This window comes from Vulpes lagopus, chromosome 8, assembly GCF_018345385.1.
Source record: "Vulpes lagopus strain Blue_001 chromosome 8, ASM1834538v1, whole genome shotgun sequence".
Classification (NCBI taxonomy): Eukaryota; Metazoa; Chordata; class Mammalia; order Carnivora; family Canidae; genus Vulpes; species Vulpes lagopus.
Window position 1 is genome coordinate 126,202,900 of NC_054831.1, and position 26,998 is coordinate 126,229,897.

Genomic DNA, 26,998 nt, shown 5'->3' on the forward strand with positions numbered 1-26,998 from the left:
ACCAGTGACACCCCGCAAAACACTTTGAATGATGCCTGGCCTATGAGGACTCAACCTTTTAGCAGAACAAGGCATCTGAATGTGCCGGGCAAGGTACTGCTTTATGCCTAACAATTAGTACATCTTCCAGTTAGAGTCCTGAGCACTCTCAAAAATGTCCTGGGGCGGTGGGGCGGGGGAGGCGCCTGGGGGTGCAGTGGGTTAAGCATCAGGTCATGATCTCAGGGGCATGAGATCCAGCCCTGAGTTGGGCTCCGCGCTCAGCACGCCTGAGCCACCCAGGCGCCCCAACAATTATTATTCTTATTTCCCACCATACCACACTGAGACTCCAGGAAGCAAATATGTTGGCTCAAAATGGTTCAGGAATTCAGTTCTGCCTTTAGGTGAGAGTGTCCCCTGCCCTGGGGTCCCTCGACTCTGGTTCTCCAGCCAAGTTCTCATCACAGGGCAAGGAGACCATGAGGCCAAAAGGATGTGTCCATTTGAAGCCTGTGCCCGCTTCTCTAGATCACAGGCTAGGTGCCCAGGCCCTGGGGACTCCTGCCCAAAGAGCCCCAAGCCCACTTTCAGGACCTGCATGGGCCTCTTCTGCAGATCCATCCCGTGGGGACAGACTGCACGCAGGGGATGCCCAGCTCTGCGCCTGCAGGCTGGCCAAGGGGCAGCTCTCTGCGGGGAGAGGTGGTGTGGACTGGGCTTGCACGTGCAGGCTGAGAGTTCATGTGCACAGGGCAGGCCAGAGGCAGATGTGGGAAAGAAGGGGTCTCCTCTCCCGGCGCCACCCTGCTCCACACAGGGTCCGAGGAGTCTGAGAATTCTACACTCAAAGCTGGCCTTCCAGGTTGCTATGAAAGTGTAGTTGTCAAGGTAGGAGAATAGGACATATTTTATTTCACATTTTGTTAGCCTGATTTATAACTTGCAAATATTTAGACATATGGTACGTGAGCCTCCATCTGTACTCTTGCTCAGCCCCACAAATCCCCGCCACCTTCTGCCCACCCTCAACACCAAATGTTTACTGAGCCCTTCCTCTGTGCCGAGCCCCGGGGACTCCATGGAGGGAAGGGCACCGTCCCAGCACCCAAACACGACCATCCACATGAGAGCTAAACTGGCCGCTCCCAAAACAGTGAAGAGTGCAGGGTCAGAGGTGAGGGCACAGGCCTGGTCTGTGGGCCTGTCCCCAACCCCTAGTGTGGTGGGGCAGTCCCCTGCCCCTCCCTGGGCCTTGGTTTTCCCATTTAGATATGACGTCCTTCCAGCTCTGAGTCACCATGGGACACAGGTTGAGCAGAATCAGGTCCAGGACCTGGAGAGACCATGGCCAGGGGACGGACAAATGACTCTTACCAGGCACCAGGGTGTGGCATTGAGCACTGTACCCCAGCAAGGTACATCCGGGCCCCATGCACTTCATTCATTCATTCCAGCAAAACTGCCACCACCCCCTGCAGTGCCAGGCACTGAGCTATGGAGTGTCCCAGATAGGGGAGGATAAACACAAGTGCTCAGAGAACCAAAACCCAAAGCAGGACTTGGTGAGCGTGCAATAAAGAGACCTTCCCTAAGCATCTCCCATCCTCACGATCCTTGGCTCTCAACGTCCATTTCTCGGATGAGAAGACAGAGGCCCACCGGTGCAAGGGGCTCGGTGGCGCCCCAGGCCGCTTAAAGCGCCCGGGCTCGGGGCGGCCGGAGCGAGGTGGCGGACTCCCGCAGCGACCGGCCACCGCGCCAGGCTCGGAGGCCCCGTCCAGCTCCGGGACGGCTGCAGGGAGAGGCTGGCCCAGGGGACGAGCGGCCCCGGGAGGCAGGGAGGGGCCGGCGGAGCCCCGGGGCGCAGGCCGGTGCGCGGAGCCCGGAGTCCGGAGCCCGCAGCCCGGAGCGCAAGCGGCTGGGCGCGCGCGAGGCAGCGGCGCTCTGGGTCCCCACCGCGCGCTGGGGTCGGGCTGCGGCGCCGGCGGGGCCGGGCGGGCGGGGGGGCGGGGGCGGGCGGGGGCGCTGCAGTGCCCGGGGCGGCGGGCTGGGGGAGCTGTGCCCGCCTGTGCCCGGGGCGGCCGTGCCGGGAGCGGGCCGCGGGCCTCGGCGCCCCGGGCGCACGGCCGGGAGGCCCCCGCGGAGCCCAGTCCCGCGGGCCAGGGCGGCCGCCGCCGCCGCCGCTGCGGCCCGCCCCCGGGGGGTGTCCCGGGCCGCTGGGCCCGCCCAGGTAACCCCATCCTCGGCCCGCCCCCGGCCCGCCCCCCCGGCCGCCTCCGCCGCATCCCGGCTCCGGGGCGGCGCTGACAGTCTGGTCCGCGCCGGGCAGCGGGCGCAGCACGGGCAGGGCTGACGGCAGGCTCGGAGGCAGAGCCCCGCCGCGCGCCCCGGCCCAGCCCGCCGCGGGCGCCCACCTGCCGCCCCGACGGGAGGCCCCGCGGCCGCAGCCGCTGCCCGGGCCGGGCGCGCGCCGCACCATGAGCCCCCGCTCGTGCCTGCGCTCGCTGCGCCTCCTGGTCTTCGCCGTCTTCTCGGCCGCCGCGAGCAACTGGCTGTAAGTCGGGCCGGACCGGGCGGGCGGGCGGGCGGCGGCGGCGGGTGCCAGGCGGCGCGGGCAGGGGCAGCGGCGGGGGCGGGGGCGGGGGCGGGGGCGGGGGCGCCGGCAGGTGTCTCGGCCGCCCCCGCCCCCGCGCCGGGCCTCCCTGCGGGCACCCCTGCTGTCCGGGTGCGGCTCCCAGCCCCGAGGCGGCCGGGGTGGCGGCGGCGTCCGCACCCATGGGCGGCCCCGGGGCGCCCGAGAGCGCAGGGGCGCGAGCGCGGGGCGGCGGCCGGGCGGGGTGCGCGGCTCGGCTCGGGGTGCAGCCCAGGCTCGCTGACAGGTCGCCCGCCTCGGGAGGGACCCTGCGTCGCGGTGGCAGGGTGATCCCGAGGAGGAGCCCGGGGCAGCCCCGAGCAGCCCCGAGCAGCCCCGGAGCGAGCTCCCCGCCGGCGGCGCCCCGCTGCGGGCTGGGCTGCAGGCGTGCAGGGACCTGTTTCTGCTCGGGGGCGGGAGCCCGGGCTGGAGGCAGGGAAGGGACCGGGACACCGGCCTCGTTCTCCGGGGAAGGAACTCCGGCCAGCCCTGCAAGGGGACAGCAGCCCACCACCTCCCTGCCTCGTCCCACCTAAGGCGGCAGGGAGGGTGGTGGCCCCTGGTGACCTGCCTGTTTCTCTCTTGCTGGGCCTGGCTCGGGGGACTCCCAGGGAAGGGACAGAAGGTTGGCTGGGACGGCGAGCAGGGGGGTCTTAGGTGGAAGGAGGGAGATTCTAGAGGGATGAGCCTTGGTGTGGGGATGAACAGGGAAGCAAGGACACTCTGGAATCCTTCATCCCCCCCTCAGGGATGGTTCACCAGGCCCCAGGCTTCACCCCGGCCCCAATCCCTTCTGCCCAGAGCTCTGCCCCCATCCGCTGTGGGCAGCCAGTGGGGAGCCAAGCTCCGGTATTGATCTGAAAAGCATGAGGTGGGAAGGGGGATAGCCAACAGTGTAGCTGGGGTTTCCATGGAGACCGCGGGAGAGGAAAAAATTCTCTCTGCATCAAGACTAAAGAACAAATATCTCCCATGAAATTGCCCCGAGTGTCCAATGGCTGTTGCTATGAGGTCATTGCGGCCAGCCGGGGCCCTGCAGGCTGGAAGGAGTGTGTTCGTTGGGGTCAGAGCCACCCAGGGCTTGGGGGACCGAGGTGATGTGGAACGCTCCCAGCTGTTGGGAGAGCGAGCGACTCCAAGGCAGCCCAAAGTGGCTGTAGAGCTTTTGTTTTTCTTGGAGGCTTAATTTGATTAACACTTCAGGGGTAGTGGCAAAGTGTACCGCAAGCTGGGCACCACCATCCCCTCCCACTGCCCCCACAGGCCATCCTCCTGAGCGAGGACTAGGCCACCTAGCTGAGGAGGGGAGCTGATTTGGACTCAGGGGGTCTGTGGTCCCTGGAGCTGCCCCCTTGAAAGCCTGGGTTCAGAGCCAGGGTCTCCGAAGTGAGCGTGAGCGTCTGGAAGAACAAGAAGCGGGTCTGACCTACCCAATGCCCAGGGCTACAAGAAGGCAGGGAAAGAAGTGGCAGTGCAAGAGTCTGACCCGGGCCTTCAGGGAAGAGAGTGACATCCACAGTGGAACGTCCGTCAGGGGCATCTAGTGTTTGAGCTCCTACAGATGAGGAAACTGAGCCCCCAGGAGGGGAAGCTACTTGCCCAAACCCAGAGCAGAGAACTGAACCCAAGGGCCGATTCCCAGGCAGTGACATACCCCCTGCCCCGAAGTGGTCCCCAAGTCAAGCCAGTATGGCCCAGGTGGTGTCACCACCCACCCTCAGCCACATCCAAGCCCGAAGTCCCAGCCAGGGAGGTAGCCCTGGTTTTGGGTCACGCGAACCACGGGGAATTCCAACAGATGGGTTCTCGGGCTTGCATCGAGCGGGGTGGGGTGAGGAGGGGCGGCCTGGAGGGAGAAGAGAGGTTGGCAAACCTGTTCTGTGCAGTGGTGATGGTTCAGGTTGCCACGAAGCAGGTCTCTGGATGACCCAGCTCACTCCTGCTCCACCCTGGGCCCTGAGCCAAGGGTCTCTGCCCCACCCAAGGCAGGAAGAACAAGGGGCTTCCTGGCACCCCTACCAAACCAGCGAGGCCTTGATGGAGAAGAGAGCTCTGGGCACATTCCAAGACCGGGTTGTTTGCCTTGTATTTATTAGCCACCTCCATCCCTGCGACAGGGACTGAGCCAGCTCGGGGGGTGGGGGGACTCAGCATCGCAGCCCGGCCTCCAAGGACCTTGGGGTCTGGAAAGACAGGATAAAAGCAAAACCACGAGTGGGTGGAACGGTGCGCATGCTACTGCCGTCAGAGGAAGGGGTCAGCATGAGCCGGAGCGGTCACAGAGGGGACTTGGCCTGAAGGTAGCAGAATCGTGACGATACTAGTAAATATTATTACACTAGCTCCGACTGTACTATCTAAATCCTGACAGCATCTGAATCCCATTCCACAGATGGGAAGATTGGGGATCACAGAGGTCTTTGCCCAAAGTCACCCAGCTAGTGAATGGCAGGGGCATCTGACCCGAAAGCTGCCCCTAGAAGGAAAAGCTCTGGGCAGGCAGATGTCCCTCCAGGCATGGTGGCTGGCACTATCTTTTCACGTGTGAGTCACCATGGAGGTCTGGCCCCAAGAGGAAGGCTGGCAGTGCTCTCAGAGGGGCCAGGCCGGGGTGTCCATTCCCCTTCCAGTACCTGGAGTTAGGCTTCCGTCCAGGGTCGGCTGGCTGGCTGGTTGCAAGAGACGGTGCTGCCTGTTGTCTCGGAAGGGCGGGTGGCCTGGCGGGGAGGCCAGGTGTCCCGCTGCGTGCAGCTGTTGGGCAGGACAGAGCCTGGAGCTGGGAAGGCTCCACCGCCCGAGGCCTGGGCAAGCCCAGAGAAGCTGGAAGCTGTCGATTAGACTTGTGTCTAGCACCCCGGGCGAGCTGACAGCTTGTGGCAGCTCCCACCACCGACGGAGGGATGGATGGATGAAAACAGGCCACCGGTGGAGGGCCTGGCTCTGCCACAGATGGGCTCAGAAATGGCCCTGAACGCTCCCTCCTGTGACACAGGTTGTGCTGAGAGCTGAGAGGCTGGGGTTCCAGTCCCTGCTCTGCGCCCCCACCCCGCCCCCCAGCTGGCTGGTTCTGGGTGAGCCTCTTCTGCCCCCTGGGCCACAGCCGTCAGCAGATTGCTCTGAACTCCGCATGGAAGGCCTGGGAAGGCTCATCAGGGACTAGATGAGCCAAGGTTTCCTTATTGCGGATTTGCTGAAGAAGGCAGTGGCGCACTGAGCGGGGGCCCCAGCAGAGGCCCACTAGATGAGGGTGGGGAGCCCATTCTGCACTCGGAGATAGTCCGGGACGGTGCCTGAGAAGCAGGTCTCTGAGACAGCCCGCGGTTCCATCCCAGGTCCGCCACTGACCAGCTGAGTGACCACGGACAGGTTACTTAACCTCTCTGGGCCTCAGGTTCCTCATCTGTTTCAGTGGCGCCCAACCGTGGGCAGTGGTGAGGCCGAGCACGGTGCCGGGCACGCTGATGGAAACAGCAGCTGTGGCTGCTGCTGGAAGCTGAGGGTCTCTGCGATGGGGGAGTCGTGTCCTTGTTTATAGGGATGGTGGAAAGGATGGGCCTTCAGGCCTCTGCTCCCAGGTCTTGTTTACCCCAAACCGTTCTATCGGGAGCCTGTACTCTTACACAGGTCACACAAGTAGGATTGGAGGTGGCCACCCTCCCTGCTCTTCAACCGGGGCCCCCACCAGAGCCTCACAGAGCAAGAAAGGTCCAGCCTGGCGAATCCTGGTAGCCAGGGGACTTGAGTCTGGGGGCACCCCTCAGGGTGGCTGGAGGGTGAAATCTCACCCTCATGGGATCTGACTCCCTGCAGGTGTGCGTCTCAGGTCCAAGCTCCTGTGTGCCTACTTGACCAGCAAGGGGGGCAGAGGGAATGACTCCTTTGACCGTGGGAGCCCCACAGGTAAAGGTGTGGCCCATCTCCTCCCAGAAAGTGTCCCCTAATCCCCAGCTACAAAGGATCTCTCCTTCCCTTCTAAACAGTAAACTCCACTCCTAGGAGCTCCTCCCCTGGCTCTGGACATTGGATCATTCACGAACACGTCCACAGCCCTTTATAGTTTACACCAGAGTCTCCTAAATCGTTCCATTGATATTTGGGGCCTGTTCTGTGCATTGAAGAACATTCAGCAGCATCTCTGGCTTCTACCTGTTAGATGCCAGTAGCAAGCCAGGGACTCTAGACATAGCCAAATGTCCCTCGGGGGGAGGGGGGGTGAAGAGCTCCCCTCGTTGAGATTCAGTGGTTTACAAAGCACTTTCATGCCCATGACCCTATGAGAACTACATCACTTCTCCTCACTTTGGGGGGAAGGAGTCTGTATTCTTTTTAGCCCCACTTCAGAGGCCCAGAGGTACAGTGACTTCCCCAAGGACATTCTGCAAGTCAGAAGCAGGACTTGAACTTGACTTGTACTCACGTCTCCCACATCTCCTGGTTTCTATCCCCCACGTATGGGACTGTTTCGTATTATGTGTAACTACAGTTTAGGAGCGTGGCTCGTTCTTCTACAAGGTTATAAACCCCTGAAGGTCACGGCTGTGGCACAAACGGCTCTCAACGTCTCCTAGTGCCTGGCATGTGTCTGGCATGTAGTAGGTGCTCAGTCAGTATCTGATGGATAAAGGGAAGAGGGGCTTGTTCCCTCCAGAGGGCTTTAAGTTTTTGTCAAAGGGTGCCCTGTCTTAGAGACCTTGAATAGTAGGGAAGCTCCGCTCTACCGCTCTGAGTCTCAGGTGATGATAAGACAGGCCAAAAGGGTGTCAGGAAGTGTGGCTGTCACCCGCAGGGCTGCTGCTCTGACCCTCAGCTCCCCTGCCAGGGCGCACCCCCTGGAGCCCGGCTAAGCCCTTCCCCCCCACCCCCCCGCCACCACCCTCCGCGGCAGGGCCCCGAGACCAGGCTCTGCCCGAGGGGTTTACTCAAGCGGCAGTAACCACCCAGCTGTCTGCTATGGCTTGACTTTCTTCCCTCAGCCCTGGATTAGCAATTGAGCAACTCAGCAAGCATCTGACAAGACAGTGTTCCCCAAACCTGTTGAAACTCGCCCAACTCGGGCCCTGTGGGTGCGTTTGCAAAGCTGAGCATTTACGCCAAGCCTCTTTTTTCTTGTTCCTCCCCCTGGGAAGAAGGGCTCGGCCGGAGCCAAGTGGGCACAGGGTTGGCCTGGGAGCCACGGAAGCGAGTGACAGCCGCCCACCACTGTCGCCCCATTCCGGTCACCCCTACTGCAGACGAGCTCGGCAGAGCTCAGCAAGCTCAGCTGGAAGGCGAAGCTGGGACCCCATGGTTGCAGTCCAGATGTCCACACGAGTTGCCAGCTTTTATCTCTGAGTCCCGAACTACATCTTCTGTGATTCAGCCAAACCCAGGAGAAGGCTCGCTCCCTGCCGTGACCCCACCAGCTCCCCCTTTCCCCATCCAAACCCCTCTCCGCCTCCCCCATCTCCTGGCAAACTTGAAACCAAACTATGTTCTAAAAGTTCCCCTGACCAAGTCATGAACCCTGCTGTGGACGGGACCTGGTCTGAGCAGAGAGGGGAGGAAGGTGGGTAGGAGGAGGGAGGGATGTGCTCAGAGGAAGGAGCCTCCCAATAGCTCGCCGCTCACGCTCACAAGGGAGCTTTGGAGAGGCCCATTAGAAGCTGTGGGAAATTTCCAGGGCAACTCCAGGGGCCTCTTCCTGCTGTGACTCCTGGATAGTCCTTTCCGACCCTATTTCGCACTCGGGTCACACACAGGACCTATCGTGGTACGACTGGGTTCCAGGAACTCTTCCCCGAGGGCTGGCGGCAACAGGGTATTCCTCTTGCATCAGGGATGCCCAGCAGTCCTGGGACCCAGGCACAGAGGACTGGTCGCAGCCCCTGTGACTATCAGAGTTCAAGGGGTCCCCACAGATTGTCCGTTCAGCCCCTTCCAGCAACAGTGAACCCCCAAGCAGGGGCGTGCCCAGTAAGCCCCGTTCAATCCTGTCAGATGCTCACTTGTGGAGACTACGCCACCAGGCACTGTGCTAGGCACACGGGGTCGCAGCACATTAGTGCTAGGGCCGGAGCTCCATCCCAGGTCTCCTGGCCGTCTTCCCAGGGCTCTCCCTGCAGCCCCACACCCTCGCCAGTCATCCTCTGGGGGAGGTTAGGAGCAATGGAGCAACGAAGGAGCCCAAGTTGTCCTGGCTGCCTCGTTGGGATGGGGGTGCGAGTTTGACCACAGGATCTCCCAGAACGGGGCCTTCAGAAGGGATCCACCAAAGCCAAGGAACCCGCTAGAAAGCCAGCACCCGCCCTGGACAGCCCATCTGGGGTTTTACCCACACTCCAAGTCCCCCCACCCCCCCGAGCTCCCTCACAGAGCTCGGGAGACAGTTCAACAGTTCAGTGGCTCTGGGGACAAGAGTCCGGTGGGTCTTTGCAAGGGAGAAGCTCTCCACTGCCACATGAGGGGGCAAGGCAAGGTCAGGAAGTGCCCTCAGTGTGACACTCACTCACCCCCACAGTCACACCTGCCCCGCGGAGAGAAGGAAAAGTCCTACATCCTGGCCCAGCTCTGGGGCCCTCCAGGCTCGGGTCTGAGTGGCTACGTCCTGGGTGTGTCAGCCACCTGCTCCCCAGGAACACACGCTACGAGATGGGATGTGGGAAGGGGGCTCCCGCGCAGGAGGTGGGGGCACGGAGCCTTCGGGAATGCCATGTAGAGAGCTGGGGTGCGGCGGGGTGGGAAGTAATGGAAACTGGAAGCAAAAAAAGACCCAAAAAAATGGGGTTGCTGAGGCTTCTGAGGATGGGGAGCCAAGGAAGCCAGGGACCCCAGGAAACAGAGAGAAGGGGAATCGTGCCCTGAGCTACAGGAGTGGGGGTTGGGCTCCAGGAAAGGCCACCGTTCCCCTGAACCTCCGAGGAAAGGGACTTGGGACCTGACCTGAGCATCGAGGACTCCCGAGTTCCACCAAGGCTGAGGAGAAGGTGGAGGGAGGCTGCACCCACCACCCCACAACCGCTGTGTCTTCAAGGCTGGCCCCTCCTCACCGGCTGCCCCACTGGGGACTTTGGGCCACTGGCAGCAACTCCTCCCACGGCCCCAGAAGCTGCCGAGACCACAGGCCAAACGCCGTCCACGCAACCCCACTGAGACTCCTCCCTCCCCAGTAGCCCTGGCACCTGAGAGCGGTGTAGACGCCTTTGCTGGGGTGCAGGAAAGCCCTGGGACCCCGACCCACTCATCAGTGAAAGAATGAAGCCACCTTCCTCAAATCACTGTCACTGCCAAACTCTCATGCCCCGGGCACCCTGGGCCATCCTCAGAGCCTGATCCGCCAGCCCAGGCTTAGGAGCCAGAATGATCTAGGTGTTGACCACCCCTGACTGGCTGCACGGCCTTGAGCACATGCCTCCCGGAACCTCATCTCTAAAATGGAGGGGATGACACCCTCCTGGCCAACCCTGCATGGCTGCAGCAAAGATATAATCAAGCATGTGACTTGCTTGAAGAGCACAGGTGACAAGGGACGGAAGGTCCCTCCCGTCCAGCCAATCTCATCCCACAAAGGGCTCCCAAGTCCTCCAGGCACACTGAGCCTGTTCTGGGCCCCACTGTCCCTGGTCTCCTCACCCCAGTGTCCCAGCCTCTGATCCCCTAACAGCCCTCCCCTCCATCCTACCTCTCAGACTCCTGGTCCCTGGAGGGTCCATCCGATGGGCCCGAGTCACTGGCACACATCCTCTTGCTGCACATGCTCCATCTGGAGATTCCTTCCAGTTGGGGTGGAGGCTGAAGTGACCCACCGCTCCCAGCAGGAGTGTGTCCTTCCCTCAGGCGGGAGAACCCAGGTCTGAAAGAGTAGAAGGAGCCAAAGAAGACCAATGAGCAGGATGGTCTGTGGTCCAGCAGAGGGCCCAGCTCAAGGCAACACGAAGGGGCCTGGAGGCGGTGGTGCTGATGATGATGATGATGGCGTAAACATCTTAATGAAGGCCATAATGATATGATATAACGTAATAAGGTGGCCGAGAGGGGGGCAGTGTCTACTGTGTGACCCTTTAATCCACTTAAGCCTCCCGAGGCAAGCCCTATTGTTTTCCCCATTCTACGAGGTCGGATGAAGACCCCGAGGCTCGAGGCTCGGAGATGCTCACTAATTTGCCTTCGGGAACTCAGAGCCCGTATTCTGACCCAGTCGGCCGTCTCTCCCTTGCACAGTGCGCCACACTGTGGGCCGTGCGAAAGGACAGGTCTCCAGGACAGGACCACGTCGGGGAGTGGGCAGCAGGGCTCGGAGACTGTGGGGGGGCAGAAGCACCCGAAGGCCCGAGCACAGTTGAGGGGCGCGGTGAGGACCTGGGAAGCCAGGCTCCGGCTGCCCCGGGGGAGAGGGCGGTCCTGGGTGGGGTCTGCGGCTTGGGTGCTTCACCCGGCAGGGTCTCCCCGGGCGGCTCGCTGTTGGGCAGGCACTCGGGCTCCTTCCGGCTCCTCCTCCCACCGGCTTGGCCTCCTTCCTCCCTGGTGTCCCAGGCACTGCCACTCCTGAGGAGGCTCTAAATGTGGCCCAGGCAGGCAGGGAGGCCAGAGGGAGGGGGCAGAGAGGCCTGGGCTGGCGTCCCAGCCCCCACCTGGACACCCGCGGGGCCGGGACCCATGACACTGATCTGCTTGGCCTCCCAAACGCTCCAGCTATTTCCCGTCCCCTCTGCTCTGGACGCGCAGAGTAAGAGCCGGAGAGGAGTCGGAGAGGTGCGGATTTTCCTCTAGGAATTTGTATATTTTTTTTAAAAAGCAAGCAAACCTGGAAAAGCTTGGGACAAGCCCAGCTAATTTTAGTTTCTAATGAAAACAGCAGGTGGCCGAGAGGATCTGATCTCCCTGGCAGGGCCAGGGCCCTCCAGCCTTGCATGCAGGCTGCGCACACGGGCCGGCGGGGAGGGCCTCCTGGGAGGAGCCTGCAGGACCTGCAGCCCCCCGTTTGAGGAAATGGGGGCACGGGCTGCCTGGCAGTGGCAGCCGGGGCGGCCCGGGCTGCCAGGGTAACCTGATCGATGGCAGGGCTGTGACTAGAGTTCTGGGTGGCGGGGGCAGCAGGTGGCAAATTGCTACGCCTGTCCTCAGCAGGGGCAGGAAGCAGCCTGGGCTGGGGCAAGGCGACCAGAACGGGGGAAGAAGCAGAGATGGTCGGGGCCCTCCGCAGGCCTGGCCAGCCCAGCCCAGTGACAGCCAACACTGAGCGCGCCCGGGAGGCGCTGTCTCCCCAGAAGTGGCTTGTGCAGCCAACACTGGAGCCCGGCCCGGCCCCGGGGTCATGGAGTGGCACATGTATCTCTGAGGAGAAAGCAGGGCCACCTTAGGGTGCGGGGAGGGGCTTCCTGAGGCCCCCAGGGCCAGGGGGCCGACCCCTCACGGTCTCCGAGCCCTCAGCAGACTGATAGGCAAGGGCAGCCCCCACCCTGCTCCTCACCCCTGCCCCTCCCTACCCTGGGGGCCCTGCCAGGAGGCGACAGCACCCTCCATCCGCCACAGGCATCTACCCAATGCCTTCTGTGTGCCATGTGCAGTGCCAGGCACGGAGGAGCCATGGCTGGACGGGCCGCTCAAGGCACTGTCAGCCCCCGCAGCCGTCAAACGGGGCGGGCCCACGAGCAGCGTGCAGGGCGAGACCGAGTGCCCGGTCACTCACTGGCTGCGTGACTTGGGGCGAGTCACTCCACCTCTCTGGGCCTCAGTTTGCTCCTCTGTAAAATGAGGCCAGGCCCCCAAACCAGACACCAGAACAGGCAAGCCATCCAGGCAAGGACCTGTAATGGGACCTGGGGTCCCCACTGTCTCCACGCCATCCCCAGCTGCGTGTCCAGCCGCAGCAGCCACCCCTTCCCAGGCAAGACCCTGGGATCTGGGAGAGTCGGGGTGGGGTGGAGCTGTGCCCCCCAGGGCACGGAAGGGGACAGCTGTTGAGCCAGATGAAGCAGGGGCTGGGGGGTGGCACTGGTGCCAGCCGTAGGGGCAGGCACGCTCCTCAGCGGAAGAGGGTTCTCAGCTTCTTCCTGGAAGCTGTCCCAGTGACTCACGGCCATGGCAGCCCAGCAGCTCACCCCTAAAGCCCTACTACTGTTATTTCAGGCTGCCTCCCCTCATTGAGTCTGAACCTAGGAGAGAGGGGTGGGCAGCTCCTCCGGTCTACCTCGTTTCTCATTCAACCGTAGGGGCTCCGTGTATCCGCCTGGCCAGGCCCCCGCCCCCCAGTCCCCGTCTGTAGGAGGAGGACTGCCACTCTGACAGTGGGAAAGGCCACACAGACCTACCAGTTTACTGTCCCCACCAGGAGACAGGCTCCAAGTGGACGGGGATTTGCCCAAGGTCACACTGTGGGCTGGTGGCTCAGCCAGGCCTCCCCAGCCTGCTGTCCCTACCCAGAGAACCCCCGCCCTCGAAGAGCTCCCTTCACCAGGAGCCGGGAGCCCGGACATCCTGACCCGGCCCCTTGGCTGGACGCAGAGGGAGCAGGGGCTGAGATGGGTACAGTCAGCCCTGTGCCCCCATGTCATTCGGGGAATAGGGGCCCCCACCCTTATCCAAGAGGCCAGGCCTGGGCCTGAGCAGGAAAGGACCCAACGTGAGACCCAACTCCTTGTGCCCTCACTGGCTCGCCGCCTCCCAAACTTGGACCTGGCCCCCGGCCAGTAGCTGGGCTCTTGGCGCCCCCTGCAGGCCGAGAGCACCCGGTGGGACGAGCTCCGCAGGGGACCCCCTTTCCCTAGCTGGCCCAGGCAAGGGAAGCACCCAGACAGGGCTGAGGAGCCAAGTGTGCGCCCTCCCCTTCCAGATGCACCTCAACCATCGCCCCCTCCCCCGGCACTTGTCTCCCCTCTAGGAGGCTCAGGCTCCCGCCCGGACCCTACAGGTCTCTGTGCATCCCCTAGGCAGGACCTGGTAGAGCCAACAGGGAGGTCCCCCAGGAGGCAGGGAACGTGGGGAGAGGAAGGGAAGGCCCAGCCAACTCAGCCCAAGACCACCCACCTCCTACCAGCCGTGCTGCCGGGGAAGGGGGGTCCTCACGGTTACAGCAACCTGCGGCGTGCCCTGCTGAGCCCAGCTGCACCAGCCGCATCAGATCACCTTGATTTCTCACAGCAGCCCTCCGGGATAGGATCCATTATCTCCACCTCGGAAAAAGAAAGCCAGACTCAGACCCCACAGCTGGGAGTGGGGGGTGGCTGATGCGGCCATGAGGAGGGAAGTGGGTCCTGGATTCAGATCTCCCTCGGGTGCAGGCGGAGACACCGCCGTGGTTAGCCAAGAGCTTCCCCTGCAGTGCTCTCCTGTGCCAGTCTGGCTTCACAGCTGCTCCTGGGAATGTGTGAAAAGCCCAGATGCCCACCCAGCCCCGCCTGGAGGGAGGCCCAGGCACCTGCGCTTTCGGCAAACCCCGCACATGTTTCGATGCACAACCAGGTTTGAGGACCATCCCTCTGGTCCAGCCCATGCACCTGACAAACAGAATCCACCTGCTGCTCATGCACCTCCGGGGGCGGGGAGCCGGCCGACCGGCGGGCAGCCCACCGGCTGCACCTGGACCAGCATCCTTAGGTCCCACAAACCCGCCAACCAGCGGCTTCTGCCCAGGGCGGTCAGTTCTAGTCCTTGGGCCGCTTAGAGCAACAGTGTGTCTGCCAATGGCTTTGAAGTCAGGCAAAACCGAGTCCAAGTTCAAAACCTTTTACTCGCTGGCTGATCTTGTGCACAAGGCAAACTACTTGGCCTGTCTGTGCCTCAGTTTCCTCCTGTATAAAATGAGAGCCCATTGGCTTGCTGAGAGGCTAAATGCAATAATGTAAGTAAAGTCCTTAGCCCGGTCCTAAGTTCCATAAAAGCTGGCTCTGCTTATGACCATCGTCACTAGAACGTCCCGTATTTCCACGGGGCTTTCTGTGGATTTTTCCATCTGCTCTCCATTCATTCACCTCTTTCAGCAAACAGATGGCGAGTTCCTGCCCACTGCCTCAGACCCCTTGTCAGACCATCTTTCACACACACAGGACCCCTTTTGCCCTGATGACAGTTCCTTGACTTAGCCAGAAGCAGTGCTAAGCTCCCTGCATTACGGATGAGAAAACCGCATCCCAGAGAGCGGTGACCTTCCCCTCTGATCCTTCTTTGGACAAGAAATTTCGTGCAGTTTCCCTCATACATGCAACAGCTTCTTCGCCCCTAGGCCCTGGAAAGCACCCCCTGCCCCAGACCAGGGTTCCTGGCCAAGCCCTGGGGGGGTGTGGCTGGTTCACTAATAGAGTCAGGGCAGCAGGATGCCCACTCTCTTGTGTTTCCAGCTCCTGAGCTGTGTGACTGAGCCTGAGGGGAGAGCCAGGGTCTGGGTTTCCTCCTGGGAGGTGGTGGGAAGGCCCCTTTCCCTCTCTGTGCTCACCTGTAAAAGGAGGGGTCTGGACCAGACTACGTGTCAGGGAACATTCCCTAAGTGTGCGACTCTCTGTACTCTGTACTCCAGGAATCTGGAAGGCAGCCCCCGACAGCCCTGCCCTGGGAGGGAGCTGATCATCTCCCTCGGAACGGGTGGAAGCGGAGGCAGGGAAAGGGGGAGGAGGCGTTCAGAGTCCACTCCTCAGCCCTCCTCCGCCGTTCAGCTGCTTCTTGGGCACCTACTAGGCGCACGTGGCCCTGGCCAAGGATGCCAGTGGGGAGCGGAGACAGGTTGAGGGGCAGTGGTTAGAGCACAGTCATGGGGTTATCGGATCTGGGCTTCAATCGAGATCTGCCCTCACAAGCCAGGTGACCCTGAGCCGGTCCCTCCACATGACCCGAAACACCTGAACCTAGCAGGTGTTCGGTTAATGCATACCTCTTCCCCTTGAGAGGGACCACTTCTTCCGGATGGCCTTTCCCTGGCTCTGCTCCCATCCTGGCGAGCATTCTTGCTTCTTATTCCCAGCTCCCTCGCCTCCTGGCCCAGACCACAGTGTCCGTCCTCCGGTGCTGCAGAGCCTGCCCGGGCCTCTCAACCTGCCACTGAGGAGGACAGGCAGGAGGAAGGCTCTCAGGGCTTGAAGAGGGCTGCAGGTCAGCCTTGGCACCTGCTATCTGTGTCACCTTGGTCCTGGCACCCTCTTAGCCTTCATTTTGGAATCCATAAAATGGGCCTAATAATTATGACCTCATAGACTGGGGCCGAGGCTGCAGTAGGAAGCAGGGACTGCCGCTGTGCAGGGCACATGGTGGGTGTTCAGTGAACGGTAGTGCTGTCTCCTGCCCTCCCCCGAGATGGATGCTCTGGAGCCCCCTTCTCCCCATAGGCCTGGTCCCCAAGCACCCTGACAGATGACCTAGCTTGGGATCCTTACCAATGGCACCGTTGCTCCATCTCCAGGCTGTAAAAACTCAAGGGGCTGAGGAGAGAGCACGGCACACTTGGTATTTGAAGCTCTCCTCCCCTGCCACCATCCTTGCACTGGCCCAAGTCCCCCAGCTGCACAGCCCTGGTGCTGGCCTCCATCTGGCACCCCGAGATGTGGCTGGCAGTGGCTTGGTCTTGCAGCCAGAAGGTGGGCTTAGGTCACTGGGCTCCTTGCCTGGTGGGGCAGGGTAGTGGGGAGACACAGGGCAGTGGTTGTGGCCTCCCAGCCAGAGGGACAGGAAGGGGCCAGAGCCCAGGGCCCAGATCTGGGGTAGCATCAGGGCACAGACACCGGTGCAGCAGCCGCCCCCAGCCAGGAGGGGTCCCATGGGGCATCCGTCCGTGTCCCTCCTGGAGCTTGGCCTGCTTTGGCTGGGGAAGAGGCTTTCCTATGCAAGACGGCGCTTCCCCCTCTGGTCCCAAGAGCCAGGCAAGGGGGTCTGTCCCTGGATCCAGGAGTCATAGCCGGGACCCGTCAGCGGGATGAGGCAGTTCCCAGAGCCCTGGGCTGGGCACAGCCTGGGCCTGGCAGTGGAAGGAGGAGGAAGGAGCACTGCACGGCGTTCCACCCCCCGCCCTCTCCCCAGGTACCTGGCCAAGCTGTCCTCGGTGGGGAGCATCTCGGAGGAGGAGACGTGCGAGAAGCTCAAGGGCCTGATCCAGAGGCAGGTGCAGATGTGTAAGCGGAACCTGGAGGTGATGGACTCGGTGCGCCGGGGCGCCCAGCTGGCCATCGAGGAGTGCCAGTACCAGTTCCGGAACCGGCGCTGGAACTGCTCCACGCTCGACTCCCTGCCCGTCTTCGGCAAGGTGGTGACGCAAGGTGAGGGAGGGGCTCGGGGGCGCTGGGGGGGGGGGTGCATCTCCCGGGCAGGGGCGTCGGGAGCCGCCTGTCATTCAGGGAGCTAAAGGCCAGGGCGCACGGGAGCAGGGGAGGTGGGCGGGGGGCGCGAGCCCGGCCGAGGGGGCCGCTCCTGGTGTGGGCAGCACGCCGTGGGCCGCAGCGCTTCGGTCCCCATTCTCCAGAGGAAGGAACTGAGGCTCAGGCGGCGGACAGGACGGCCTGGCCCAGAGTCCCTCGCAGGGTGAACCCGGGCTCCAGCGCCCCCCCAGCCCCATGCTGCTGTGTGACCTCAGCAACCCTTGGCCTCCTGAGCGAGCCCACCTGCGTCTGTACCCTGGCGGGCCACGTGGACGGCCCCCATGCCCAGCTCCGAGGCCGAGGAAGAGCAGCACCTGCTCTGTCCTCCTGGGATCGGTCAAGTCAAGCCCAGGAGGGGCAGAGGCCTCTACACCAGCAGCGCAGACTGGGGACCAGACACGGTTTTACGTCACCGACTCCCCCAGCCCTTGCGATAGGCGTTCACGGTGCAGATGAAGACACTGAGGCACGTGGAGGTTAAGTAACTTGCCCGAGGTCACAGGACGAGCAAGCCGCAGAGCCAGGGCTGGAGCCCGTGCCGTCCAGCTCCGGGTCTTGCTCTTGCCCGCAGCGAGAAGATGCGGTGACGGAGGGGACGTGGGAGCCTGGGGAACACAGGGGACACGCCTCCCTGGCCAGGCCGGGTGCTCAGAGAACGCTGGCCTGAGGAGTTCGGCCCTCCGCTGCGCTGAGAAATATGAGAAGGCATTAAGCCAGAGGAAGGTGGGCAGGGCAGAGAGAACGTTCCATGCAACTGGAAGGCTCCTTGAGAGGTCACTGGGCCAAGCTGCTGCCCTCGAGGAAGGGCTGCCACCAGCTGCCTCTGTTTCTACTTCCTGAGCGTGAAAGCGACACTCCGGAGCCACTCCCGGTCCCAGTCGCCGGGGCCCTTTGACCCACGAGGCGGCGGGAGGGCACAGCCTGGGCCAACCTTTGTCTTGGCACCTGCGGTCCCGGACGGCCAGGGCTGCCGGGCTCGTGGCAGAGCGTTCGGATGTTGTCGGGAACCAACTGTGATCGAAATTTGGAAGCAATTCTCCTGGAAGCTGGCAGAGACCAAAAAGGCAGCATCGGGCTTGGCGTGACCTGATGTCGCTGCTCCGGAGAAGCAGCGGAGACCCAGTGAGGAGCCGCGTCGTGGAGGGTCTTCCCGGGACGACGGTGCGCGGCCGGGCCCTGGGGCCACCACCTGGGGAGGCCCAAATACTAGGCTCGTGTGCAGCGGGTGCTTGGAGCCGTAGGTGCACTGGCGGCCGGATGGGCAGGGTTCCCATGTGCCAGGCCCCGTGCCTTTGCACGTGCTGTTTGTTGCCTCCACCCCAAAAACTCACCCCCCTTTCTCTGCCAGCTCAGCGCTCCCCTTCCCGCTGTGCCTTCCCAGCTCTTACACCCCGGCAGTTGCTTTTTCCTCTGGGCTCTGAAGCTCTTTGCTCATGCTGGGGTAGGGTGGTTTGGGTTTGTTTTTTGTTTTTTTTTGTTTTTTGTTTTTTGTTTTTCGGTGTTTTTTTGTTTTGATATAATTTCAAGCTTACCAGGAAAAATTACAAAGTTTTTTTTCCCCACCTCTAAGTGATGGATTTACTTTTCTTTTTCTATTGAGGTATAATCGACACACAACATTACATTCAAGTGTGCAACCTAACGACTCCACGTTTGTATATATTATGATCACCACACACAGTTACACATTTTTATTCCTTTTTTTTCACATTTTTTTTTCTTGTGATGAGAGTTTTTAAGACCTACTCTCATAGCAACTTTCACATCTGCAACATGGGATTATTAGCCGTAGTCACCACGCTGTACCTGACATCCTCAGGAGCTACTATTGTGTAACTGGAAGTTTGTACCTTCTGACCCCGTCCCCCGGCCCCCACCAATCTCCCCCACCTCCTCACCCCTGCCTTTAGCAACCACCAGCCTGTTCTCTGTATGTGTGAGCTTGGTTTTTCCTAAGGGGAATTCCCATAATACTCTTTCCCTAGATTCACCAAGTGTTCACATTTTAACCCACCTGCCTCATCAAATTCTCTTTCTCAACCTCTCTCCCTGCCCCTTAGTACACCACACACACACACACACACACACACACACACACACACGTCTAAACCATTTGTGTTCACACACCTTCCATTACACCTTTTATTTATTTTTACTTTTTGAGCAAGAGAGTGCGTGGGCGCATGCACATGCGCAGTGTCGGGACGGGGCCGAGGGAGAGAGAACCTTCAGTGGTCTCCATGCCCAGCGTGGAGCCCCACTCAGGGCTCGATCTCACGACCCTGTAATCATGAGCTGAAATCAAGAGTTAAATGCTTAGCACTGAGTCACCAGGCGCCCCTCATTACACCTTCTAGGCTAAACTGCAATGCCTGTCCCCTCACCCTGCTCCCCGATCCCTGAACTCTGACCCTTCCATGGCCAGGTGTTGTGTCATGCACCTGTTTCCCGGCACACGGCACAGCCTGGCACGGAGGGGACAGCCAGTGGATGTCATCCAGTGACAGAGAACAAGTCTGGGCAAGGACTCAAAGGGGCGTAGAAGGGGAGGCATGGGGGTCGGTGCTGGCCTGAGGCCGGGGAGGAGTCCCGCGGAGAAGTGCCCTCCTCACCGGTGTTTGCAGCAGGAACCAAAGAAGGGCCCATCCTGGCTCTGCAAGTTTGGGGCAACACTGAATCCTTCCAGGCGTGGCTGAAACCCACTTTGGACTGAAGTCTGAGCGGCTTGCTCGAGCGTCCGGCGCCCCCAGGGCCGAGTCAAGGCACCCACACTCCAGGCCGGCCCCACCAGGCAGACGTCAGGCGTGTCTGGAGGAGGAGTCCGAGCTCTTCTGTTCGTCCATCTCCTCACTCTTGTATTTCTCGTGTTCCTCCCTAGTGAAAGTCCTCTTGGGAGAGTCTTAGTTTGTCTCCACTGAACGAGAGGGGCTTGGTCGGCACAAGGTGCTGCTCTCAGAAGGGCCAAGGGCCGAGGAGGCAGCTGCAGGGACGGGGTGGGGAGGGGGGTGCAGGAGCAGCCGTGACCATGGGTGAGGGGTTGTTACTCTGAGCCGCGGTGTCCTCGCCTGTCAGACGAGCACATAGGGCCCGTCACGAAGGTCCCGTGACACAGTGTGTGGCAGCACTTAGTGTACACCCTGGCCCAAGAAGAGCCGTGCCCATCACCAGCTGCTGTCACTGGGGACAGCCACAACAGCAGCAGCCAGTCTGGGTAGGCCTTCTTTGAGGCCACCAGCTTTTGGGGTGATGGCAAGGGAGAGCTCGGTTTGGTGCCCACATTCGTGAGCTGCCTGGCTGGGATCATGGCCTCAAACATTGGAGGAGGCCCAGGAGCCAGGCCATCCTTGGAGAAGAAAAGGAACCCCATTCGTTGACAGCCTCCTGTGCTGTCTTGCCCTCAGGACAACTCTGAACGTGGGGTGGTGTCCCCCACCTTACTGCCGAAAAGGGAGGCTCAGCAAGTTGAGGGTGGTGATACACCCAACTCCGGGGCCTGCCAACTCTTGGCTCTGAGATCTCAGGCAAGGTCCAACCCCTCTCCTAGCCTCAGCATCCTTCCCATAAGGGAACTATTGTGGGGACAATCCCAGGACCCACCTCCTGGGATTCCTGCCAGACAGAGATGGTGCCTCTGAAGGGCTAGTTGGCTCCCCAGGACCCCCGGGCTGATGTTGCCTGAGGTCTCCCAGCTTCCAGCCCTGCACCCCACACCCCCAAGCAGCGGAGGTCACCCTGCTCCTGGCCTACGGAGGGGAGCTTGACGTGAGCTAATGGTGACCGATGAGGACAGTGAGTGACTGAGGGCCAAACTGTGTGCTCTAGGCTGACAATCTAGCAGAAATTTGGAGAGGTTAGCACCCAGGGCACCCAGGAATGGGGGCAGGTGGCAGTTCTTGGCCAAGCAGGGGTTAAGGACCAGATGTGGGATGTCCTCTCTACATTTTAGTCACTGCTTTGTCCCAGAGTCTAGAGCAGCACCTGCACATAGTAGGTAACTGATAAATACATGTCGAATGAATAAAAAGGACTAGAGGATAGGAGGGCGAAGCCATAGAGTCTGGCAGAAGTTCAAGGTCACCAAGAGCAGGATATATACGGGCCTCTCGGAGCAGGCCGGCCTGAGCCTGGCAGGCGGAGGTGAGAAAGGCAGTGCAGACTCCTCTCCTCTTCCCTCCATCTGTGGGTAACGCCGTGCCTCTCCCCGTCTCTTCGCATCTCGTTCTGTGGCCTTGACAGAGGCCTGTCCCGAGAGAGGGGACTTCATGAGCCCCGAGGCCCTCCAGCCTCTGGCTGCCATGGTAGGGAGGTGATGCGGTGCACTGGCCAAAGCAAAGTGAGGATTCGAACCCAGACCCGCCTTTCCATCCTTTGCGTGTCTAACGTCATCTAGACGCCTTCCTTAGTGACTGTGGTAACATCGGCCTGGATTTAAGATGTGAGGGCTTCTCAGTCCCAGGCTGTGACTTACCAAAACCTCTGCTCTCACCTTGATCCCCAATACTGGCATCATGGTGAGCCCCATGAGGCTGAGAACGTGCCCTCCTTCTGGGGGACCTCCAGGCCAGCCTTTTGGTGTCATCATTAGTTACAGGTGGGCTGGGGTGGGTTCCAGAGATCCTCTGTCACCAGGAGTTCCTTGAGGACAAAGTCACCTCAGTAGCCCTAGTGTGTAGCATAGGGCCTGGCTTGCAGCGGGTGACCAATAAATGGTGGGGAAACAAGGAAGGAAGTATCTCTACCCTAAGGAAGGCTTCAGCCCAATAAGTGCCCTACTGACATCTGTTAGCAAATGAATAAAATGGCATTAATCACGACAATAATCACAAAATATGTCTCGAGTGCCCATTATGTGCCAGGGACTTGACTAAGCATGTTCTATACTTTACCTCATTAGAGTCCCATAACCACCTCTTAGGGTCAGGACTATTAGCCCCATTCTGTGGACAAGAAAACTGAAATCACACATCTAGGAAGTGATAGAGCAAGGAGTAGATCTCAGGCCTGCGGGCTGAGCCCTATCCAGACTCTTTCCCAATAACCCACTCCTGTCTCCGAGGGCTGCTGTGTGCAGCCCTGTGCTGGGTGCTGAGGGGGGCAAAGGAGAAGTATGGGGACAACCCGGCCCCGGGAGCTTCCAGTCTGGCTGCAGAGGCCACACAAACACGCAAGACACTTAGAAAATAAAAGCACCTGCGGCCTGATTCTGGTCCTGGGGGCAGGCAGGCCAGCGAGAGCGCCGGCAGCCCTGGGAGGCCCGAGATGCTGGGCAGGAAGTGTGGGGTCTGGCCAGCCTGGGCGGCACTCTCCTCCCCTTGTTCGAGTTGGGACAATGAGGCTCAGAGAGGACGGTCATGCCACTAGTAAGAGTCTTAATTTACTCTTTCCCGTGTCCTACATGGTCTCTCACATCCCAAGAGACTTCCTGGAGGTGGTTTCAAGAAAAGGTGAGCTTTTGCAGCTAAGAGAACAAAGGAAACTGGGAAGGCAGGTTGGGAGCATGAAAGGGGACAGGACAGAGCCAATGTCCTTCTGAGGGACCAGTGCCTGTCCTGCCTCATCTCCCAAGCCTCCCCTTGGGGAGCTTTGGAAACTGAGTTATGTTTGAATGGCCCTTCCCCCGGGACATCGGCCTGGTGCCCAGGGGATCACCATGCCCGTGGCTTCTTTTCCAGCCCAACTCAGCATCCGCGGCTTCTCCTCCAAACATTTCTTACCACTCCAGAGTCCCTCCTTCCAACATCTGGGAGAGACATCGCACACGACGTGCTCAGAAGGGTACGGGCCTTGAGTCACACAGGCTTCAGCGCCTGTTCCCACTTAGCTGCTGACAGCCTCACTCCTTCCTCCACAGAGCAGCGCCGGGGAGAGCCGGGTGCTAAGGTTGTCATGAGCCGTGGACAGTGTATGGAAAGGCCCTGGCACTTAGTAGGCCCTCAGAAAGGGTAGTTACTACTGGGCCCACGGGACAGCTCTGAATTCCCAGCCCCAGGCCACCTCAGCATCTCAGAAAAATGGCCCTGAGGTGGGACCCAGAGGACCCACATTGGAGCCAGGGGAGGAGGAAGAAAGGAGCTGGCTGCGGGATGGGGCAAATGGCTCTATGGAAGAGGCAGGCGGTGGCCGGGCAGCTGCTGGCACCTTCCAGAATCCTGCCTGACGGCCAGCTCTGATGTCCCAGGAGGACAAAGCCAGGTCTGTCTCCCTGCTGCAGCTGGAACAGCTGAACCCCCGATCAGGGAGCAGCTATCTTGCACGACACGAGTGGCCTCCCGCTGCCTCGTTTGCGGGCGCACCACCATCCTCTTCTGTCTCTGTCAGGCACCTCTCTAGCAAGCGAGGCTCCAGCCTGGGCACCCAGGCAGAGGGGAGGAGCCAAGAGGGGCCGCAGCCCTGGAGTCCAAGGGCTGGGACCCGGAGCCAGCTGGAAAAGGCTGACAGGGCCACTGCTGTGGGATTTGAGGGCATGATGGCTTAGCCACACTCCCCAGGTCTTCTGGGGCCTTCTGGGGCCTTCTGGGGCCTCCTGCGCTGAGCACAGGCCCCCTGCTCGGCATCCCCAGGGAGGAGCCCACAAAAGGGACCGGACTTGGCCTACGGCACATGAGATTTCAGGCGGACCAAAGAAAGCCCTTCTTGGCTTCACTCGCTGGCGGGAAGGAGGTGGGAAGAGATCCCCTGCATGTGTATTCCTGGGGGCTCCGGGCTCCGGGAGGAGGGCAACGTCAAGGCTGCCTGAGTTCCCATACTGGTTCCACGACCTCCTGGCTGCGTGTTGTTGGTCCCGTTGCTTCGCCCCTCGGTGCCTCGGGTTCCTCGTCTGTAAAACGAGGGTGAAGTCTCACAGGGCTGGTGTGAAGAGTGTGTAGACGATGTAAAGCGCTCAGGCAGGGCCCAGCACAGAGTGAGCACTCTAGAAGCCTTCGCTCTTGCTATTAGTATTTTCCTTCCAGAACTTCTTCCTTCAGGCCCACTCCCAAGCAGAGAACAACAGAGTGTCCTGTTCCTGAGACCAGGGCAAGAGGGACCTGGAGCCCCCGGAGATGGACGCTGGGTCTGGGGAATGAGGCAGAGGTCCCCCTGAGCAAACTCGCAGAGAGCCTTGCACACCAGGGCCGCGGCCCTCGGGAGGAGAGGAGCCCAGGGACGGGGAGGACCAGGGGCTGCCTGAAAGCCCAGAGAAACGGAAGTAAGGACCACGCCCGGCCAAGAGCTGGGGCCACCCTACCAGTCCCATCTGCTCTACCTCCCGCCTGCCCTTCCCCCTTAGTCTTTGGGGCAAAAGATTTGTGCTGGTTCAGGCCTGGAAATACCAGAAATACCAGAAACTAAAGTCGTCCCTCTTTGGGCGGCCACAGCACAAAACCAACCAACATGATCCTGCTATTAACCTCGATTAACTTGGAGAAGATTCCATCTCAGGCTGTCGAGGCCCCTGTGGCTCCAGCCAAGCCCCCTGATGCTGGCCCAAAATGGCAGAGGGTGGGCAGTGGGGAGCGGCGGGGAGGCTGTAGCCCCAGCTCGAGGGCCGAACCTAGAACAGGGCGTCCTGAGCCATCGGGGCCCGAGCTGCCCCCCACCCCAGGGCTCGGCCTCTGCTGCCTGTCCCACAGACACGGGCACAGAGGAGGTGATTGTTCCCATCTGACCACGGCAACTGCTCCCGGGGGCAGCCAAAAGCCCAGGCCTGGGTGTCACGGTGGTAATTGCCAACCACGAGGCCAAAACCTGCCCCCTCCACTCCTGTGGACACAGACACTGCAGCGAGAGACAGAAGGACAGTCACGGGCACACAGAGGCCCTCACAGGGCCTAGAAGAGGAGCAGGGCCTGTCTGGTCACACACCCAGCCAGCCACACGCACACGCACCCCACACTCACACACACGGGCGCACGCACACACGCCCACTACCACCCACAGCCCCAGAAAGAGGCTCCACAGCAGCTACACCCCGAGGCACAGTTCCTAGGAGGATAAAAACACCCATTCAGGCAGGGGAGGAGGGCAGGCACCAAAATAGACCGGCTGAGAAGTCATGGGGCGGCAGGGGACGCAGGGGCAGCAGAGGCGGGGTCTGCGTCCTGGTGGTGTCACTTCCTCGCCGGGCCGCTGGGACCAAATCCCCTCCCCTCCCCGAGCCCGCCTTCACCGTCTGTGAAATGGGCACAGCGAAGCTCCGCGCAGCAGAGGACACCCTCTCCCCAGCACTGGCCGTTGCTCCTCTGAGGTATCCGGGAGCAAGACGGCCTCAGCGGGAGGGCAGGGCCGCGGCACGCAGGGCCCTGCAGTCTTGGCGGCTCAGGTCACCCGTCGGGCCATCGCCCGACTCCCGTACTGGGAGCAGGGGACGCGGGGCCGTGTCGGGTGGGCCGGGGGGTGCATCTGTAGGGTGCGGCGCTCACCCCACGGATGCTCTGGCTGAGCCATGTGCACCCGCGCGTGTAAGCGGCAGCTCAGAGCACCTCCTGGCCCCGGGGGGCCCCCACCTACACCCCTCGCGGAGGGGGAGCGGCCTGAGCACTGGGACCCAGCCCTGCCTCCCTCTGCCTCCCACAGGGACTCGGGAGGCGGCCTTCGTGTACGCCATCTCGTCAGCAGGTGTGGCCTTCGCCGTGACGCGGGCGTGCAGCAGCGGGGAGCTGGAGAAGTGCGGCTGTGACCGGACGGTGCACGGGGTCAGCCCGCAGGGTAAGCGTGGGAGGAGGGGGCGTGAGTGGCAGGCGGGCCGGGCCGCCCTCCCTCACAGCGGCCACTGTGCACCCCCGCAGGCTTCCAGTGGTCGGGGTGCTCGGACAACATCGCCTACGGCGTGGCCTTCTCCCAGTCCTTCGTGGACGTGCGGGAGAGAAGCAAGGGGGCCTCGTCCAGCCGCGCCCTCATGAACCTCCACAACAACGAGGCTGGCAGGAAGGTAGTGCGGCACGTCCCCTGCCACCTCACCACCAGGCGGGGTGGGCTCGGCGGGGTCCCCGGGACGTCCCTCCCCCAGCGCTGTCCCTCCCCCAGCGCTGTCCCTCCCCCAGCGCGCCACGCGGAAAATCTGTTCGGGCTCCTGCGGGCCAGCGGGCTACGGGGCGGCCAGGCAAGCAGGTGTCACAACAGCGTGTGGCCCCGACACACGCACCCACGAGGATATGTACACGCACACACCCTTCCTAAGTAGCAGGGCTAGGACGTGAGGCACGTGCCTCCCCCGACGCCACGTGCCTTCTCCACAGCCACCCTCACCGTTCCTCCGCGGATGCAACGCAGCCCTGCTGGCCCCCATCCCGTCACTCCCCCCCGCTTCCCCTAACAGTGCCCTCTGAAGTGTTTCCCCTCCCTCCACCCCAAGTGCCCCGAGGACAGGGACAGGGTCTTCAAGTCCCCAACACAGCTCACCGGCCCACCCCAGTATACAGCAGGTGCTTAATACAGAGAAGATGCAGGACAGTAAACCGTTCTCCAATTCTGCGGCCTCCCCCCACCCCGACCCCCAGCCCCTGCCGCCTCCTGATGGGCCCTCTCCCCTCCCCGTCCCCTGCAGGCTATCCTGACACACATGCGGGTGGAGTGCAAGTGCCACGGGGTGTCGGGCTCCTGTGAGGTAAAGACGTGCTGGCGAGCCGTGCCGCCCTTCCGCCAGGTGGGCCACGCACTGAAGGAGAAGTTCGATGGCGCCACCGAGGTGGAGCCGCGCCGTGTGGGCTCCTCCAGGGCACTGGTGCCACGCAACGCACAGTTCAAGCCTCACACGGACGAGGACCTGGTATATTTGGAGCCCAGCCCAGACTTCTGCGAGCAGGACATGCGCAGCGGCGTGCTGGGCACGCGGGGCCGCACGTGCAACAAGACGTCCAAGGCCATCGACGGCTGTGAGCTGCTGTGCTGTGGCCGCGGCTTCCACACGGCGCAGGTGGAGCTGGCCGAGCGCTGCAGCTGCAAGTTCCACTGGTGCTGCTTCGTCAAGTGCCGGCAGTGCCAGCGGCTGGTGGAGCTGCACACGTGCCGGTGACTGCGGCAGCCGCGCCACCAACCACCCCGTGGCCCGGGGAGGGCCGGTAATTTAAACAGTCCCCCCGCACCTACCCTGAAA

General features: G+C 61.7%; 1 protein-coding gene across 2 annotated transcripts; it reads left to right on the plus strand.

Annotated features, from left to right (window-relative positions):
• The first annotated feature begins 2,305 nt into the window (after nt 1-2,305).
• WNT4 (Wnt family member 4) lies at nt 2,306-26,998 on the plus strand. 2 transcript variants are annotated; one of them, XM_041768299.1, is made up of 5 exons: nt 2,306-2,536; nt 16,592-16,827; nt 25,480-25,611; nt 25,692-25,834; nt 26,450-26,998. In XM_041768299.1, the coding sequence occupies exons 1-5, from the start codon at nt 2,460-2,462 to the stop codon at nt 26,915-26,917; spliced, it is 1,056 nt and encodes a 351-aa protein (XP_041624233.1). In that variant the 5' UTR covers nt 2,306-2,459; the 3' UTR covers nt 26,918-26,998. The 2 variants fall into 2 exon arrangements, with proteins under 2 accessions (XP_041624233.1, XP_041624234.1); XM_041768300.1 differs by having other exon boundaries at nt 26,549-26,998.

Coding starts and splice junctions, on each gene's coding strand:
- WNT4 (XM_041768299.1), top strand. CDS start 2,460: ATGAGCCCCCGCTCGTGCCTGCGCTCGCTGCGCCTCCTGGTCTTCGCC. Junction 2,537..16,591: donor GCCGCCGCGAGCAACTGGCT/GTAAGTCGGGCC, acceptor CCCTCTCCCCAG/GTACCTGGCCAAGCTGTCCT. Junction 25,835..26,449: donor ACAACGAGGCTGGCAGGAAG/GTAGTGCGGCAC, acceptor CGTCCCCTGCAG/GCTATCCTGACACACATGCG.